The sequence below is a fragment of the Bombina bombina genome, chromosome 4 (assembly GCF_027579735.1).
Source record: "Bombina bombina isolate aBomBom1 chromosome 4, aBomBom1.pri, whole genome shotgun sequence".
Classification (NCBI taxonomy): Eukaryota; Metazoa; Chordata; class Amphibia; order Anura; family Bombinatoridae; genus Bombina; species Bombina bombina.
In genome coordinates this window covers 56,127,475-56,148,873 of record NC_069502.1, presented here as the reverse complement: position 1 = coordinate 56,148,873, position 21,399 = coordinate 56,127,475, and the positions used below count along the sequence as shown (strand labels likewise).

Here is a 21,399-nt window from a genome sequence, read left to right as displayed (position 1 = left end):
CTTCAGACACGACTCTAAATACCGGAGTTAGAAAAATCCCATTGAAAAGATAGGATACGCAATTTACGTTAGGGGATCTGCGGTATGGAAAAGTCGCGGCTGAAAAGTGAGCGTTAGACCCTTTTTTGAGTGACTCCAAATACCAGAGTTAGCCTAAAACCAGCGTTAGGAGCCTCTAACGCTGGTTTTCACAGCTAACGCCAAACTCCAAATCTAGGCCAAAATGTCCACATAAGTGTTAAAACCAAGTTGGATTTCATAACAGGTGGCAAATGGCAAGCAGCTTCTTCAAATAAATCTTGTTGGTAGCCCAAAACGAGGTATCTACAGATAGATTGAAACAAAAAAAGGCGCCAACATAGTGCACAATCAGTAAGGCATGACACGCTGCTGCTGTATGTGTTGTTATACTCACAAGATAGCAGACACTTGAGAAGTGTCACAAATGCCTTCTGGACTCTTGGAGTCATCCAGCTAACTCCCACTCCTGTGTGGTCTGGATAACGGTTCCGTAGTCAACACGTCCTCTTATGTGTGCAGCCTGTGCTTTCCTGGATAGTGACCGGCACTACAAGCTGATAATGTGTCCAGCAAGGCTCCAGACCCAGCAAATAAGCAGATCATACACACTAAACAGACCCAGACAAAACGCTGGAAAAAGTGTGTGTATATGGCAATATTACCGTATAGGTGAAAGTGAAATAAAGTTCATGGCACAAAGTCTAAAAACAATGACAAGACTTTATTTGGCACAACGTTTCTCGGTCAGTACGTGACCGTTTCCTCAGGTGCATATATGTAAAATAAAACACAGTAACCACGAACTTATGACACCCTGTTCGGCGTCTTAAAACTCATACTGCGCTTGCGTGTAGGTGTGTCATCATTATGGAGTTCCAATTGGAGTTGTAAGCACCAATGAGGTGGTGTATACTAGGCAACCCTCCAAATTCACGGAGGTAAAGAAGTACTACTTTGATACAACTGAGATCGGTTAATGATTCCCAGTTAAAACAGTCAGTCCTCTAACGCTGTTCAGTGTGACTATTCATGTGTTGTAATGTTAGGACTACCATATCGGACACATCTGCTAATGCAGCGCAGTCTTATAAAACACATTTAAAATACAAAATCGTGTAAATATATCGAAACATCCATCCATCAAAATATTTGAAACTTGATAAGGGGATGTTCGGATATATGCAATGATTATACAATGCAAGCTATAAAACTATAAAATACATATAGCATAACTACATATAATGACAAAATTCATATTACGTAACAATATAAAAATATTAAAATAAATAAAACTGAATGTAAGGAAATGTAATATTAATATACACTCTCAAACGAGTACTGTATAAAATTATTATTAGCATAATCTGATCCAAAAGTGCTAATAAGTGCAAGTGATGTAAATAGTGGTAACTCCCTGGGTCGTGATAAGGAGACAAGTATTTGAACAATATAGCCTTCAAACAATAGCTAAGGGTACAAGAACTCTGAAAGATTACCCATAACGTAGTTAATATAATTCAATTGGGTATATGGCGAAATACACACCCACAAAAACAGATGGTTAAAATAAGATACCTACGATATTGTGAGTCTAGTCACATTTAAGTTTATGTCCGCAAACTCCACAATAGTAACTAACAGTGATTGCTCAGTTGAACAAAATTAATCGATCAGCACTGTGTGAGCGGACCATAAGTTTTCAAATATATACAATATATAAAAATGTATATAACCACATATGTGCAAATGAAAATACATTACACATATATAAGAGGATGCTAATCATATGCTGTTGTGACAATCGGCAAGAATACCATATGGTTTACTAATACAATGGTGTGGGAAAAAATAGGGACCCCAATTTGTTAAAGATATTAGAGATACATTAAGACTATGGTGAAGAGGGAGAAAGACCAAAAAACAGGTATAAATAGGAAAGGGGATAGCTGCACTATGGGACATCAATTAAAAGCTGCCATATCAATATTTGCATTCAAGCCATAGGGAGACAGAGTTCGAAGTTTCCATATCCAGAATGTCTCCCTCTGTCTCAAATGCAAGTATCTATTCCTACCCCATTTAGGGGTGACCAGTTCAAGTGGGAAAATACAAAAGGAATCAGATGTACTTACATGACTATGATTGGCATGTCTAGGAACACTATGATTTAAAATATTCTTCGTAATATTTCTCTTGTGTTCCCCCCATCTTTTCTTTAGGGGTCTCGAAGTTCTCCCCACGTACTGGACCCCACAACTGCACTCTAGCATATAGACTACGAATGCTGAATCACATGTGAAGCGTGCTTTAATGTTGAATTTTTTCTTGCTCACATAGGATACAAATTCTGTCCTTTTGCTATTAGTATGTTCACAAAGACCACAATTTGCATGATTACATTTATAAAAACCCGGTTTACCCAGGGATCTATTGTCGAATCTAGCATTATGATTCATACTCTTTTTAACACCTGGAGAATGTTTCTTCATTAAAATCTTACTTGGGGCTAACATGTTTTTTAGTGTTGGGGCCCGTCTGAAGGTACATACTGGCGATTTCCCTATACAATCTCTCAGAAGAGGGTCCCCTGTCAGAATATGCCAATATTTGCCCAAAATATTTTTGATCTTTTTGCGGTTGTTGTTGTATTGTGTTATAAATCTAACATTCTTGATTTTAGCTTCCTCTATTTTACCTACAATGACTTTATCCTTCTTAATGAAAAATTCCTCTCTACATTTATTTATCGCTCTAATATAACTTTTATCTAACAGATCTTTAGGGTAGTGTTTCTCAAGGAACCTATTTTTCAATATAGATGCCTGATTTTCAAAGGTTTCTAAGTCAGTGCAGTTCCTATGGATCCTGCAAAATTGATTATAAGGGATGTTTTTCTTCCATGGCAGATGATGGTTGCTTTTATAATTTAGATAACTATTCGCATCCACTGACTTAAAAAAAGTTTTAGTAGATATGTTCCCTACAGTATCCCATTCAAGTATTAAATCCGAAAAATCTATACTAGTGGTGTCTAATTTAGAAGTGAAGTTAAGACCTAATTCGTTATTATTTAAACTGTTTATAAACTTTTGGGCTTCTAGTGAGCTGCCTTCCCAAATAAACAGGAGATCGTCTATAAAGCAGCCATAGAAGATCAGGTTCGCCCCATATGTCGAGGAATAAATGTACTGTTCCTCGAAATATCCCATAAAGAGATTAGCAAAGCTTGGGGGGAACCTGGTACCCATGGCCGTGCCTTTAATTTGCAGATAAAATTTTTCTTGATATACAAAAAAATTATTCTTTAATATAAATGAGATACATTCTAATAAAAATTCCCTCTGTCTGTCTGGCATATAAATATCTTTCCTCAAATAATACTCGATGGCTCTAATTCCAAGATTATGGGCAATATTGGAGTACAAAGCGGAGACGTCACATGTTAGCCATAAAACGTCTCTCCCTTCCTTTTTAATATTGGATAACTTATAAATTAGATCTGGCGTGTCTTTTATGTATGATCGTAATGTCACTACTGATTTTTTCAGAAATTGGTCGACATATTCAGATAAGTTACACGTTAAGTTGCCGATCCCTGAAATAATGGGCCTCCCTGGCGGATCCACCAAACTCTTGTGGATCTTAGGGAGGTGATAGTAATATGCTAAATTCGGTGTATAAGGTATTAAATAATCTCTTTCTTTTTTAGTAAGTATTCCTTCTAGCCATCCTGAATCAACCATTTTGATTAAATTAGCAAGGAACTTAGTTGTAGGGTTAAATGTTAATAATCTATAATATTCAGTATCTAGCAATATTCGATCTGCTTCTTTGATATAGTCTTTGATGTTCTGCAATACTATTCCTCCCCCTTTGTCGGCTTGTCTTATTGCTATATCATTATTAACCGCCAATCTAGATAAAGCTTTCATTTCATATACATTTAAATTTGGATTCTTAATATTACTATCAGATAATTTACCAAATTCTTCCAAAACTAAATTCTGAAACAACTCAATACTCAACCCTGTATTAGGAGGGTTGAAATTGGATCTTGGGGTTAGATCTGAATGTATATAATTATCAAATAATTCATTGCATAGTGTCTCAGGTTCAAAATATATAATATCTGTTAGTGGCCTTTCTACCATTTCATCCGTTAGGATGGGTTTAAGGCCTGAACCTTTCAATTTCTTATTGCAAAAATAGCGTTTAAATTGACAAATTTATTGATGTCAACAAATAATTCAAACAGGTTATGATTTTTAGAGGGACAAAAGGAAAGACCCCTATTTAAAACGCAAACCTCTTCATTCGTTAAAACATGATCAGACAAATCGTATATATTCTCTCTCATTCGTTTAAATTTCTCCTTTTGGGATGACTTAGTTCTCCCTCTGCTGCCACATTGGCGTATGATCTTTTTTTCGGTGTAGTTGTTAGATTCTCTTTTTCTAGACCTCTTTCTAGTTGTTTTAAACGTATCGGAGCATGTCTCAAATGCGGGGGATTGTGTATTGCTCTCTGATCGTGCTGAAAAACCTGGGGATTGTTAGTATGTTCCCTCTCATCTCTTTGATAAGGATTCCTAGCATCTAGTTGACTCCTAGAATATATTCGATAATTACTCCTTGGTCCACTGGGACTGTATATTCTTGAATTGTCTGTAAAGTGCTGAGGTTTGTGATGATAATCATAATTGCTATGATAATCCCTATTGGATTTGTAATCAAAATTATTATGGAAATCTCTATTGGGCCTATGATTATAATTATCCTTTTCCCAAGATATAGAAGGTTGTTTCTGTTGTTTAGGAGTAGAACTATAATCAACCCTCTCCCCAACATGAGTGGAAGCCTGTTTCCGCTGTTTAGGAGAAAAACTACCATATGTGTTTTTACCACTGTAGTTTTTGCTGTTCCTAAACTGCACATTTTTCTTCTTGTCTTTGGGTTTCCTATACTCCACTTCCACTCAGGTGTTATCCCCTGCTATATCAGATAGGGAAATGTGGTTATTAGATTCCTCTCCCCTCTCTTTAGAATATATGTCATAGACTCTATCCTCTAAGTAATCTTGCTCATCCCTAGCCAATTTTTTAATTTTAGTATGTATAATTTTCTTTTGGAAAGCATCAGATTTATCTTGTACTTCCTTAGTGAATGCAATGTATTCCGTATTAGACTCAAATTTACTTAGAGTATTCTGAATATCCTCAATCTCTAACTCTGTTTTTTTCAACAGAGTTTCTCTGAATTCAATTAAAAGATCTATAAGTTTAAGAGAGCATTCCGTTAAAATACCCTGCCATTTAGTTGTAAGGTCTGGATCATGTTTAAAAGAACAGTGTTTAGAAATCCTCAGACCCCTGGGTATATGCCCCCTCTCTTTATACTTTTGTAATGTGTCTATGTCCCACCAGTGTCTATGTTCATTCTTAAGAGCCTCTTCTAATTTGTGAAATAATTGTACCATAGATAAATCATTGATGGATTCAATACACATATCTACTAAAGCCTTATAGAAAGACCATCACTTGTCGTTAAGATGTTAACTATGCCTGTGCTATTTCTGTATTGAGATGTTTAAATTGAAATAAGAGATTTAAAATCTAAAATGCCCTTTGTGCTCTGTAATGCCCCTGCAGTCTTTCAAGCATTTGTCAATGATGTCTTCCGTGACCTCCTCAATTGCACTGTCATTGTCTACCTGGATGACATCCTTATTTTCTCTTCCACCCTTGAGGAGCATCATGAACATGTGAGACAGGTACTTCTCCGCCTCAGAGACAATCCTCTTGTAGCCAAACTGGAGAAATGTGAGTTTTATCAAGTCCAAATCTAGTTCCTTGGCTATGTTATTTCGAAGGAGGGTTTTGACATGTATCCTTCTAAGCTCACATCAGTTCTGGAATGGCCTAAACCAACTTTATTAAAGGAACTACAGAGATTCTTGGTGTTCTGCAATTATTACTGCAAGTTTATAAAGAACTTTTCCCAGATAGTTGCTTCACTCACTGAGTTGACTAAATGGAACAAAGACTGCAACATTTGCCTCCTGAAGCCATGAATGCCTTCTCTATTCTGAAAAAGGCCCTTTGTTCTGCTCCTGTACTGTGCAATCCTGATACTGACCTGCAGTTCACTTTAGAGGTTGACGCCTCCAAGTTTGGAGCTGGAGCAGTCTTAACTCAAAGGGATCCTTCAACTTCCAAGTTACACCCTGTAGCCTTTTTCTCTAAACGCTTTACTCCTGCAAAGAGGAATTACGATGTGGGTATTCGTGAACTCTTAGCCATTAAAATGACTGAATGGCGTCATTGGCTAGAATGTACCACCAATCCTATTCAGATTCTCACTGACAACAATAATCTGACATACCAAGAGACTGCTCATCGACTCAATCTTCGACAGAACAGGTGGGCCTTGTTCTTTTCTGGTTTTAACTTTATGGTCTCTTATCTTCCTTGGACCAAAAATAAAAGGCTGATGCCCTTTCCTGTCAGTTTCCTCAGTCTAGTGATTTCTCTGAAGCTTCTAGTGAACATATAATACCCCCTCTTGTGTGGTTGCTTAATTTAACACATCTCTTCTTCAAAGACTGCAATGTGCCCAGTCTAGAAAGCCTCCTGTAGCCCCCACGGCTCCCAATGTCTTCTTTGTACCTCTGAACCTACGTACCTCTGTGCTATCCTGGGCTCATGATAGTAAACTGTCAGGATATCCAGGTTTGACAAGAACTTTTAAGCTTCTATCACAAAATGTATGGTAGCCTACCATAAAGTCTAACACTCAGGATTATGTGAAAGCCTGCATGACTTGTGCTGCCAATAAGACTCCCAATCCTTGCCTCCTGGCTTGCTCCAACTGTTGTTCATTCCCAAACAACCGTGGACACACATAACAATGGATTTTATTGTGGATCTCCCTCCTTCTGACCATCATATGGTTATCTGGGTTGTGGTGAATCGATTTTCCAGATTGGCTCACTTTGTACCCTTAAAGAAACTGCCATCTGCCCAAGAATTATCATCTCTTTTACTGTTACATGTGATACAACTACATGGCATTCCCGTCAATATTGTTTCCGACATAGGTCCACAATTCATCTCTATTTTTTAGAAAGCCTTTTGCAAATTGATTGAAACCACTGTTTCCTTGTCTTCTGGCTACCATCCTCACACTAAAGGGCTGACTGAGAGAGTGAATCAAGATCTCGAAGCCTATCTCATAGCTTTTGTTAATTCTCTCCATACCAACTGGTCTGAATTGTTACCCCTAGCTGAGCTGGCAAATAATACTCATTGTCACTCCTCTCTACGATGTTCTCCATTTCAAGCCGCAGCAGGTTACAAACCTTGTGTTTTTCCTCTTTCTGCTCAGTCCACAGGGGGTCCTGCTGCAGACTGACACGTTACTAACCTCACTACTCATTGGCAAAGTATTCGCTCTCAGTTACGTTCAGCTGTCTCTAGATACAAGAGGCTTGCTGATCATCATAGAGCTTCTGTTTGTGCCTATTCGGTATGTGTTTGGGTCTCTACTTGACATATGTGTCTACGTCAACCCACTTACAAATTAGGGCCTAGGTTTATCAGTCCTTAAAATACTGTCTCCTGTTGCCTACAAAGTGGCCTTGCCCAGAACCCTTCACATACACCCAGTCTTCCACTTCTCACTACTCAAGCCCTACATCAGGAACAGATATACTCGACTCAAGCCTCCTCCTCTTCCTCTCTTAATTCATGGTGAACCTGAGTACGAGGTTGCTAGGATCCTGGACGCCAGACACAGGCGCAGGCAACTGCAGTACTTCGTGCTCTGGAAGGGTTACTCTGTGGCAGATCATTCCTGGATTCGTGACCGTGATGTGCATGCTCCTTCTTTGGACTCCAGGTTTCATGCTGCTCATCCTTTCAAGCCGACTTTGGGTTCCCGGAGGTAACTCTTAGGAAGGGGGCTATGTCACACCGCCACACAGCCGCTGCTCGCTATAGCTGTTACCATAGATGCGGCGGTTGTGACTCATTGCTATGGCCATTGCCATAGACACAGGCGGTGGTTCAGAGCGTGTGGCTCTCTCTCTTCTGGATGCTGCTCCTGATTATACCTGTGTGTCCTCCTTGGCGCCAATATGCACCTATGTAAGTACTCCATTCACCTTAGATCACTGCCCAAGTATAGGTGTTTCTGTGTGTGCTCCTGGGTGCTATTATCTGTATATGCTGGACTGTTATAACGTTACTGAACTCTGCCTGTCTGACTATTCTGCTTGCTTAACCCCTAAAGTACTGGATTGCCACAATGTTACTGAACTATGCCTGTCTGACTATTCAGCTTTCTTAAACCCTAAAGTACTGGATTGCAACAATGTTGCTGAACTCTGCCTGTCTAACTACTATGCTTGCTTAACCCCTAAAGTACTGGATTGTCACAACGTTACTGAACTCTGTCTGTCTGACTATTCTGCTTGCTTAACCCCTAAAGTACTGGATTACCACAATGTTGCTGAACTCTGCCTGTCTGTCTACTCTGCTTGCTTAACCCCTAAACTACTGGATTGCCATAAAGTTACTGAACTCTGCCTGTCTGACCACTCTGCCTGCTTAACCCCTGAACTATTTTTTTGCTATACTGTTACCGAACTCTGCCTGCCTCACTATTCTATTGGTTTATCCATGAACTGTTATATTACTGAATTTCCTTTGCTGTTGACTCCTGCCTGTTTCCAGTCCTTCTATGGGTTTATCCCTGAACTGCCATACTGCTGGCCTGTTGCCGATAAAGACTACCCTGTCTACTGTGAGTACTGCTTACCTCATTTTACAAACTTTCTCTGATCTGGGATATTTCCTATCATTTCAGCTTGATGCCGGGATAAGAAGACTACTGGCCAAGTTTAGTCTGATAGAGAAATATCCCATGAGCATTACAAAGGCTATTTGTTAGCCGAAACACATAGCAGAGTATTAGATCAGAGGATTGACCCATTACGCTTGCTGTAGCCGGACTGTCACTGTGGAAACAGACAAGCCAGTAGAGCCCCTGGGAGTCACGTGAATGAGATGTCTATTGTAGGAGTTGAGTGGCTTTATGAGATTCGATATTGTATCGGATGGAGGGTGTCATCTAAGGCGTAATCTTGTTATATTCAGATCGGCAAAGAAAGGCAAGGTGGGTATTAACCCACAGAAACAAAAACTCTTTGATCTGCATTAAATGAAGTACCAGGATTTGCTTATTTTTAACATTAAAATAATAAAGTGTGAGCTGTAATAATATAATTTGTGGAACATCAACCAGCCATAATTTATATGATTCTTTGACTTTTAAATCTGGCAAACAAGTGTTTTAGGCAATTTTAAACACTGGAGGATACATTTACCTCTCTAAAAATTATTGGCAACAAAGTGCAAGTCATATTTAAAACAGACTAATTTGTTGTCTTTATGGAATCTTTAAAGTACATACATTTTAGTTAAGTACATATGTATTATATACCTTAAGTTTATTAAAGATTTATAAAATAATTTTTTTAATATATTTTATGTTTTACTATTAGTTTCAACACTATCAACACAAGCCTTACCTAAGTAACATTTGGCCCGCCAATATATTATTAGAGTTTATAATCTATAACTGACAGTTGTTCAGTCTGTATTTATTCCTTTTTTATTATTGGGCATATATTGAATTAGAATTATTGGTACGTGGGCTTTGGGTTCATAATGTATTATTCCTGCATGATGAAAATCAGATCTGAATTAGCCTTTCATCAGGCCAAAAATAACAGTGACAGGATTGAGATTATGTCACTATTATTCTTTAGTATCTCCCATAGCTCTTAATATATGCTGTTATAAATTTGGGGCATTTGAAATTCAGCTGCAAATAAACTGCAACTGATATAGGGAATGGGATCGATTCCGATCTTTCTAATCTTTAACATGTTATTTTTGTTATGAGGAAAAAGAAGCGCTGAGTCTCTCAGTAAGTCCAAACAAAAATATTTAGGAACAGGCTTCTACAAAGACACTGGGTAAGCTCCTATCTGACGCGTTTCGCGCATGCGTACATGCACTTCATCAGAGATATTGATCTCAGCTGCTCTGGGTCAATATAAAGGTGAATGGAACCAATCAAAGAACAGGTAAATACTTATAACAATTGTCTAGCTTAACATTTTCTATTGACAATATTAGTATGTGCACTAGTTTTATTGTATGCTTATGCATTCACATAATGTATTTCAATCAAAATAATTAGGGATAAAAAAGAAGAAAAATAATAAAAAAGTAAAAAAATTCAAAAACATACAAAAAACAAAATAAATCAAAATAGTACACATAATTACAAATTGGAGACTTTAAAAACATTGGTGGTGTGGTATTGAGTTAGAGTTACTCAAAAGAAAAGAACTGGATATTATTGTTTTGACCAATAGTTTTCTACACACAAGGCCCCCTAGGCTTTTAGAATTTTGTATTGGATACTATTGTGAGTATTGTAAGGAAGTGGTTTAAATTCGGTTGAACTATCACTTCTATCCTATATATGGGGGCGGGTTGGTGAAAATGGGAACTGGTCAATTGAAGAATAATAACATTACCACATTAAATCTGCATTGTCTACAACCATAATTGTTCATGACAATGCAGATAGATGATTCATAACCAATCAATAGATGTATAAAAGAAAAAATAATTTTTTTAAGACAATTGAATAAGAACTGGTGGTATAATAGTAGGGGGGATACTTCCTCTGGGGGGTATGGAAGAAATTAGGACAAACTCCAGGTGGAAAACACTTATTATATGTAAGTGAGGTAGTAAATACTATTCTAAAGATTCTTTTTGTCATTGGCCAATGGCAAAAAAGTCAATTAAACGGAGCTAATAGAGTTGGAGTAAATCAAACTATTTTGCACTATATTGTGTATTATAATATTGCTGGTAAAGGAAGTTGCACTTGGATTGACTTATGACTTATTTTTGTTAACATAGTGATCACAATCTTTCTGTGCGAAATATATCTGAGATTCTTAACACACAACTGCACTTTGAACTGCCATTAATGGATGCCAATCACTGAATTAACAAATGTAAAAAAACAGGGACACTCTATGCTCTGGTGTTACAGAAAGGAATTCTAAAATCTTTACTTTAAAATAGACGGTTAGTACAAATGTAAACAGAAAAAAGCAGAGTGGCGCTCCAAAAAAGGTGCTATAGAGTTATGATATCGATTATGCAATTTGTAAATCACAATCACCAAGATTACAAATTTTGTGCTATACTGGGTGCGTAAATAAGGCAAATGAGTGGTATTGCACTTTTCATAGAGCTACCATTACAAGTTACTGAAAAACCTTCTCTTGTTGTGAGGTATGCTGCGTTAAGCTAAATACCGCACAAAAGCCAAGTCCTGACTTTACATGCTCATGCATGCTTTCCCCATAGACATCAATGGGTAGAAAGTGTCAGAAAAAACTAACACCTGAGATTGTGAAATGTCGATCGCCATAAAGCAACCCCATTGATGTCTATGGGGAAAAGAAAGTCTAAACACCCCTAATCCGCTGCTCCTTGACATCACCAACACTAAATAAAATGATTAACCCCTAATCCGCCGCCCCCCGACATTGAGACACTAAATAAACCTATTAACTCCTAAACCGCCGCCCCATCACAACTAATAAAATAAACCTTTTAACCCCTAAACCGTTGCCCCCCCCCCACATTGTTACTAATAAAATAAACCTATTAACCCCTAAACTGCTGGCCCCCCACATCGCTAATAATAAAATAAATCTATTAAACCCTAAACTGCCGGTCCCTCACATCGCAACACACTAAATTAAACTATTAACCACTAAACCTGTTCAAATCAGCCAATAGGATTTCAGTAGCTCTCATCCTATTGGCTGATTTGAAAATGTCAGCTAATAGGAATACAAGGTACCTTGCATTCAAGCTTCAGTGTACGGCGGTGATCGTATGAAGAGGATCCTCCACGCTAGATGTCCGCAGCGCCGGTGATGATGCTCCATGCCTTCACATCTCCGTGCCTCCACTGCTCCACGCCACCGGGATGAAGATAGAAGATGCCCTCCTCGATGGATCAAGATGTCGTCACCTGGATGAAGACCTCTTGCCGTCTGGATGAAGTTGGATGTCCAGACTTCAGGAACTGTGAGTAGATTTCCTGGGGTTAGTGTTAGGTTTTTTTGTTTTTTTTTGGGTGTTTTTTTTATTTTTTAAATTAGGGCTTTGGGCACAAAAGAGCTGAATGCCCTTTTAAGGGAAATGCCCATACAAATGCCCCTTTAGGGACAATGGGTAGCTTAGGTTTTTATTTAGACTTAGGTTTTTTTTATTTTGGGGGGACTTAGGTTTTTTTATTTTGGGGGGTTGGTTGGGTGGGGGGTTTTACTTTTAGGTGGGACTTTGTAATTTTTTAAGTTTAAAGAGCTGATTGCTTCAGGGTAATGCCCTACAAAAGGCCCTTTTAAGGGCTATTGATAGTTTATTGTTAGGTTAGGGGGTGTTTTTATTTTGGGGGGCTTTTTGTTTTTATAGGGGTATAAGATTAGGTTTAATTTTTATTATTTTGGATAATTTAATTTATTATTTTTTGTAATATTAGAGTTTTTTATTTTCATAATTTTAGAGTTTTTATTTTTTTGTAATGTAATTTTTCTTAATTTTTTCGTAGTGTTAGGATTTTTTTAATGTGTAATTTAGGATTTTATTATTTATTTATTTAAAGATAGTTATATTGTAAATCTAATTTAAAATTAGGAGGGTGTTAAGTTTAGGGGTTAATAGTTTAAATTAGTGTGTTGCGATGCGGTGGTTTAGGGGTTAATAGGTGTATTATAGTAGTATCTATGTGGGGGCCAGTGGTTTAGGGGTTAATAGGTTTATTATAGTAGTAGCATTATGGGGGCCAGCGGTTTAGGGGTTAATAGGTTTATTATAGTAGTAGTGATGTGGGGGCAGCGGTTTAGGGGTTAATAGCTTTATATAGTGTTTGCTATGTGGGTGGGTGGCGGATTAGGGATTAATAAGTTTAATATAGTATTTGCGATGTGGGAGGGTGGCGGATTAGGGGTTAATATGTAGTTTATGGGTGATAGTGTACTTTGTAACATTTTTGTAATGAGTTTTGTAAACATTTTTGTTTTGCAAAATCCATAACAACTGGTCTCAGATCGCGGTATGGATCACGGCAGTATAGGCTATAACGCAAGCATTTTAGTCAGACTGCACAACCTGTAATACGGCGCTATGGAAAATCTCACACTCAAATGTCATTTTTTGAGTACAGAATGGATCGTTGCATTACAGGCTAAAATGCTTGTGGTATAGCTATACTGCCGCGACTTGTAATACGAAGACCTGCCATTCCACGAGCAATGGCCAATTTTTCAGCGGTATAGCTGTACCACACCATACAGCAAAACTTGTAATTAATGTGATAGCTAGTAGTAAATGTATACTAAAATGTAGCAAACTGCTGTTCAATAAGTTACAGCTATAATCGATACATGGCAAACTATGGTAAAATTATAATACTTTATCATTTGTTCTTGAACTGGGTTTTTCTTTAGTCTTTTATAAGTAGTGGTATCATTAAGGCTCTTTTAGATAATTTTCTGTATTTAAAGGGACACTGAACCCAATTTTTTTCTTTCGTGATTCAGATAGAGCATGCAATTTTAAGCAGCTTTCTAATTATCAATTTTTCTTCATTCTCTTGCTATCTTTATTTGAAAAAGAAGGCATCTAAGCTTTTTTTCGGTTCAGAACTCTGGACAGCAGTTTTTTATTGGTGGATGAATTTATCCACCAATCAGCAAAAACAACCCAGGTTGTTCACCAAAAATGGGCAGGCATCTAAACTTACGTTCTTGCATTTCAAATAAAGATACCAAGACAATGAAGAAAATTTGATAATAAGAGTAAATTAGAAAGTTTCTTAAAATGTCATGCTCTATCAGAATCACGAAAGATTAAAAATGTGTTCAGTGTCTCTTTAATATAACTAAACCTCCACCTTTGTCTACCAGTTTGATGATTATTTCTGGATTATCTTTTAGTACTTTTAGTGTTTCATTCTCTTTTTTTGTCAAATTATGGAATTGTCTTTTTTTGTTATTAGTGTAACAGTTTTGTATGTCCTCTTTAACAGATTTTTCAAAAAGTTTGAGGACTTTCCCTTTATCTTGTGTCGGATAGAAATTAGACTTTGATTTCAGATTTGTGTGTACATAGTGGTCAGTTTTTGTCTGTGGGGTACTCATAAAGTGTTCTACGGGATTTCTTATATAGTATCATTTTAGAGTCAGTTTCCTTATGAACTGATTCCCGTTTATCATGGTATTGAACTTGTTAAGTCTACATGTGGGTGTGCATGACAGACCTTTACTAAATACCCTTACTTGTTCGTTATTCATTTCTATTTTACTCAAGTTGAAGATTCCCCGTCATTATTTATTTCAACATTTTGTTCCCTAGTATTTCTTCCACTTCTTCCTCTAATCTTCTTTATCTTTTCCTTGACCAATCTTTTTTGTTTTGATATTCTGATTCTTTTCCCCAAGAGGTGCCAGCTCCTCAACAAAGCCGGGAGAAGTCTTCATCCAACCGGGCAGAAGTGGTCCTCCAGACGGGCAGAAGTCTTCATCCAGATGGCATCTTCTATCTTCATCCATCCGGCGCGGAGCGGGTCCATCTTCAAGACATCCGACGCGGAGCATCCTCTTCTTTTCACGGCCGACGACTGAATGAAGGTTCCTTTAAATGTCATCCAAGATGGCGTCCTTTCAATTCTGATTGGCTGATATAATTCTATCAGCCAATCGGAATTAAGGTAGAAAAAATGCAATCATCCAATAGGATTGAAGTTCAATCCTATTGGCTGATCCAATCAGCCAGTAGGATTGAGCTGGCATTCTATTGGCTGTTCCAATCATTGCATCAGCCAATAGGATTTTTTCTACCTTAATTCCAATTGGCTGATAGAATTCTATCAGCAAATCGGAATTGAAGGGACGTCATCTTGGATGACGTCATTTAAAGGAACCTTCATTCAGTCGTCGGCCGTGGAAAGAAGAGGATGCTCCGCTTCGGATGTCTTGAAGATGGACCCGCTCCACGCCGGATGGATGAAGATAGAAGTGCCATCTGGATGAAGACCTGCCCGTCTGGAGGACCACTTCTTGTAATTTGTTTATTATTTTCTGTAATTTAGTGTGTGTGGGGGGGGGTTGTGCTTTAGATAATTTTATTTAATTGTAATTAATTGTGTTTAATTTAGTATTTAATTTAGGTAATTAATTTATAGTGTAGTGTTAGGTGTAATTGTAACTTTTATTTTACAGGTACTTTTGTATTTATTTTAGCTTGGTAGTTATTAAATAGTTAATAACTATTTAATAACTATTGTACCTAGTTAAAATAAATATAAACTTGCCTGTAAAATAAAAATAAACCCTAAGCTAGCTACAATGTAATTATTAGTTATATTGTAGCTAGCTTAGGGTTTATTTTGTAGGTAAGTATTTAGTTTAAAATAGGAATTATTTAGTTAATTGTAGTAATTTTATTTAGATTTATTTAAATTATATTTAAGTTGGGGGGGTTAGGGTTAGACTTAGGTTTAGGGGTTAATAACTTTATTATAGTGGTGGCAACGTTGTGGGCGGCAGATTAGGGGTTAATAAATGTAGTTAGGTTGCAGCGACATTGGGGGTGGCAGATTAGGGGTTAATAAATATAATGTAGGGTTCGGCGATGTTGGGGGCAGCAGATTAGGGGTTTATAACTATTATGTAGGTGGCGTCGGTGTCCGGAACGGCAGATTAGGGGTTACTAATATAATGTAGGTGTCAGCGATGTCGGGGGGGCAGATTAGGGGTTAATAAGTGTAAGATTAGGGGTGTTTAGACTCGGGGTTCATGTTAGGGTGTTAGGTGTAGACATAACTTTTATTTCCCCATAGGAATCAATGGGGCTGCGTTAGGAGCCCTGCTTTTTTGCAGGTGTTAGATTTTTTTTCAGCCGGCTCTCCCCCATTGATTCCTATGGGGAAATCGTGCACAAGCACGTTTAACCAGCTCACCGCTAACGTAAGCAGCGCTGGTATTTTGGTGAGATGTGGAGCAAAATTTTGCTCTTCACTCACTTTTTTGCGGTTAACACCGGGTTTCTAAAAACCCGTAATACTAGTGCTGTCTGTAAGTGAGCGGTGAGCATAAACTGCTCATTAGCACCGCACAGCTTCTAACGCAAAACTCGTAATCTAGGCGTAAATTTACAAAATCCTAACTCTCACTGTACAGAACGGGTATTCTCCTTATCACATTTATATAATTGTTAGAAAATTGGATGGCAAATATTCTTGATCATGACAATGCAAAGCCAAGAGAAATCCCTTTCCTAAATATGAGAATACTGTACATTACAATCCTGAAAATGAGAGTATGAAATAAAAACAAAGACATTAAGACCACGATTACTAAATGTAGTTTTTGAATGTTATGGTTGTGATTTCCATTTTCTACGTTCCCTGCAGATCTCGTTAGGTTATGAGATAACACGTATCTGTCTGATTAATATATATACTTATGTAAATGCCTGTCCTGCCGACTACTGAGGGACTATACAATAGTGGGGAATATAGGTTTAAGAATCTATATATTGATAAATACTTCTAAAATGAAATGGCATCTGTGGCCGTTTCAGAGTGTATTGCATCAACATAATAAAATTATTTTAAATTGTCTTGGAATACCGTTAAAAATGTAAAAAAAATCCAGTTTTGCACTTTAAAAACACCTTTTGTGCATTGAATTTGATGTGTCAATTTTGCTGCCAAAATAAAACACAAAATCCATGGTCGGAAGGATTGTGATCATCAAAATCATTGCTGTCCACACATCGTATGAATGATTTCCCCTCTATCTGCTCTGATCCAAAACAAACTTTTTCCGTTATGGAAATGGTGTTATTGCTTGGATTATGATACACATGGATCATAACTGAAAAAACGCCAATAAACAGAATTGGAGATTGTTATCGACATCAAAGTCAAGGTAGTTTGGCATTTATCCCCTTATTATAATCTTAAAGATAAATAGGATATTTTGCATCAGCTGTAAAAACTTGCTTTAAATGTTTATTTTAATCATCATTTTTTTGATAAGAGATAATTCTGACCTAAATTTGCTAAATTATGTTTTTCACCACATTTAATGTTACCTTTTCTTCTTTCAGATCGGCTACTGCTCGGGAGATACTTCAGTTAATATCAATACATTTTTATCATTTTATCGTACTGTTCCCAATGAAATGTTAGAGATCAAGGTGATCGCACAGTTATTGAAGACATTTTCTGTCAAATGGGTTGGGCTCATATTATCAGACGATTATACTGGCTACAGAGCAAGTGAAGAGTTAAAAAAAGTTATCAACAACATTGGCAGCTGTGTAGCTTTTTTGGAAGTTTTATCAGTGAAATATAATGAATATTTCATTTTTTATAGAGATTATAAAATAATGTCCACAATTTGGCAAAGCTCTGCTCAAGTTATTGTCATTTTCCTGGGTGGAGGAAATATAGAAAGATTTTATTTTGAAATGTATTCACATAAATTCCCAAATAAACTCTGGATAACATCTTCATTCTTCATAACATTAAAAGATTTTGGAGGAAGTGAATTATTATATACCTTTAATGGCACAATTTCTGTTGCTGTTCATCAAGAAGAAATTCTAGGATTTAGGGAATTTTTATACAAACTGAAACTATCAAATTATCCAGATGACAAAGAGTTTGAGAATATTTGGGAACTTCTTTTTGACTGCTCGATAAATTATCCTTCTTACAGAAAGCCACAATGCACAGGGAATGAATCTTTGGGTAACACGGAGTTATTCTCAAATGGCAATTTGGATTTCAGAACCCCTTATAGAGTTTACACTGCGGTATATGCACTGGCTCATGCACTACATGACATGCACGTGCACCAAAATATATTTGATTTTTCAGAAGAATTTGTTATATTCAAAAATACATTTCACCCATGGCTGGTAAGTGAATGTCTTATTTATAAATAATTTGTGGCATATATGGGGAAAATAATGATTTAGCATTAAACATGATACGACTGTTGACGTGCACAATATAAATATGTGTTTTTGCTTCAAATAAGGATATTTATTTCATGTGCTGTATACGCTTAAAGGAATAGTCTAGTCAAAATTAAACTTTCATGATTCAGATAGAGCATGCAATTTTAATAAACTTTCTAATTTATTTCTATTATTCATTTTTCTTTGTTCTTTTGGTATCTTTTTTTGAATGTAATCTTAGGAGCCGGACCATTTTTGGTTCAGAACCAAAGTAAAGTTATTAACCAATAAATCTAAGTCTAACCTTAACCCTAACACCCCCTAACTTAAATATAATTAAAATAAATCTAACTTAAAATTCCTACCATTAACTAAATTATTCCTATTTAAAACTAAATACTTAGCTGTAAAATAAACCCTAAGCTAGCTACAATATAACTAAAAGTTACATTGTAGCTAGCTTAGGATTTATTTTTAGTTTACAGGCAAGTTTGAATTTATTTTTTGGTTCAGAACCTGGGAAGTGCTTGCTGATTGGTGGCTACATTTAGTGACCAATGAGAAATTGCTACCCTGGTGCTGAACCAAAAATGGGCTGGCTCCTATGCTTATATTCCTGCTTTTTCAAATAAAGATACCAAGAGAACAAAGAAAATTCACATAGACCTAGATTCATAAAGTGTCTTTATAGACAGTGAATATGTTTATATAAAGGGGTACATTTATCAAGGTGGCAGGCAGACAATTCTCAAGTAGTAAACCTGTCCTCCTGCAATTGGCACTTGCAATGCAGCATTGCATGGTAACATTTGTATTGCACAATAGCTCTCTTGTGCAATCCTGTCCCTGCTCTCACACAGCCAATCACAATAGAGCAGGGCCTGTCAAACACCCTGAGCTTGTTTCTTAAATTTGTAGCCACAGGTTCACTCATGACTGCAACACAGTCTCAGAACCAGTAAATGCAGCTTAATAAATTCACCCCAAAGTGAACATATCACCTCTCATGTGTTTCTTTTCTTTTCTTTTCATTATTTTTGGTCACTTACTTCAAACATAATTAAAATTAAATGTGCACATATGCGACTAGATTACAAGTTTTGTGTTAGGCTTAAAAAGCAGGGTTAGCCGGTCCTAACACTGCTTTTTAATGCCCGCTGGTATTACGAGTCTTGCAGGTACAGGTGTACCGCTCACTTTTTTGGCCAGACTTGGCAATGCCGCAAATCCACTTACGTAAATTGCATATCCTCTTTCTTCAATGGGACTTGCATAGCGCCGGTATTACGAGTCTGCCAAAAAGTTAGCGATAGACCCTCTCCTGTCAAGACTGGTACCGCATTTTAAAGTCAGTAGTTAAGAGTTTTACACTACAAAGCCGTAGCATAAAACTCTTAACTAAAGTGCTAAAAAGTACACTAACACCTATAAACTACATATTAACCCCTAATCCAAGGCCCTACCACATCGCAAACACTAAAAGAAAAAAATGAACCCCTAATCTGCCCAACCGGACATCGCCGCCACTATAATAAATATATTAACCCCTAAACCGCCACACTCCCGCCTCGCAAACACTAGTTAAATATTAATCTGCCGTCCCTAACATCGCCGCCACCTACCTACATTTATTAACCCCTAATCTGCCGCCCCCAACATCGCCGCCACTATATTAAAGTTATTAACCAATAAATCTAAGTCTAACCTTAACCCTAACACCCCCTAACTTAAATATAATTAAAATAAATCTAACTTAAAATTCCTACCATTAACTAAATTATTCCTATTTAAAACTAAATACTTAGCTGTAAAATAAACCCTAAGCTAGCTACAATATAACTAAAAGTTACATTGTAGCTAGCTTAGGATTTATTTTTAGTTTACAGGCAAGTTTGTATTTATTTTTTGGTTCAGAACCTGGGAAGTGCTTGCTGATTGGTGGCTACATTTAGTGACCAATCAGAAATTGCTACCCTGGTGCTGAACCAAAAATGGGCTGGCTCCTATGCTTATATTCCTGCTTTTTCAAATAAAGATACCAAGAGAACAAAGAAAATTCACATAGACCTAGATTCATAAAGTGTCTTTATAGACCGTGAATATGTTTATATAAAGGGGTACATTTATCAAGGTGGCAGGCAGACAATTCTCAAGTAGTAAACCTGTCCTCCTGCAATTGGCACTTGCAATGCAGCATTGCATGGTAACATTTGTATTGCACAATAGCTCTCTTGTGCAATCCTGTCCCTGCTCTCACACAGCCAATCACAATAGAGCAGGGCCTGTCAAACACCCTGAGCTTGTTTCTTAAATTTGTAGCCACAGGTTCACTCATGACTGCAACACAGTCTCAGAACCAGTAAATGCAGCTTAATAAATTCACCCCAAAGTGAACATATCACCTCTCATGTGTTTCTTTTCTTTTCTTTTCATTATTTTTGGTCACTTACTTCAAACATAATTAAAATTAAATGTGCACATATGCGACTAGATTACAAGTTTTGTGTTAGGCTTAAAAAGCAGCGTTAGCCGGTCCTAACACTGCTTTTTAATGCCCGCTGGTATTACGAGTCTTGCAGGTACAGGTGTACCGCTCACTTTTTTGGCCAGACTTGGCAATGCCGCAAATCCACTTACGTAAATTGCATATCCTCTTTCTTCAATGGGACTTGCATAGCGCCGGTATTACGAGTCTGCCAAAAAGTTAGCGATAGACCCTCTCCTGTCAAGACTGGTACCGCATTTTAAAGTCAGTAGTTAAGAGTTTTACACTACAAAGCCGTAGCATAAAACTCTTAACTAAAGTGCTAAAAAGTACACTAACACCTATAAACTACATATTAACCCCTAATCCAAGTCCCTACCACATCGCAAACACTAAAAGAAAAAAATGAACCCCTAATCTGCCCAACCGGACATCGCCGCCACTATAATAAATATATTAACCCCTAAACCGCCACACTCCCGCCTCGCAAACACTAGTTAAATATTAATCTGCCGTCCCTAACATCGCCGCCACCTACCTACATTTATTAACCCCTAATCTGCCGCCCCCAACATCGCCGCCACTATATTAAAGTTATTAACCAATAAATCTAAGTCTAACCTTAACCCTAACACCCCCTAACTTAAATATAATTAAAAGAAATCTAACTTAAAATTCCTACCATTAACTAAATTATTCCTATTTAAAACTAAATACTTAGCTGTAAAATAAACCCTAAGCTAGCTACAATATAACT

General features: G+C 37.1%; 1 protein-coding gene across 1 annotated transcript in view; it reads left to right on the top strand.

The window, feature by feature from the left end:
* Positions 1-21,399, top strand: part of LOC128656862 (vomeronasal type-2 receptor 26-like) — a 109,329-nt gene that overhangs the window by 6,187 nt on the left and 81,743 nt on the right. The window contains exon 2 of the mRNA XM_053711028.1: positions 17,300-18,115. Coding sequence (XP_053567003.1) covers positions 17,300-18,115 — 816 coding nt within the window. The remainder of the gene's footprint in view (positions 1-17,299; positions 18,116-21,399) is intronic.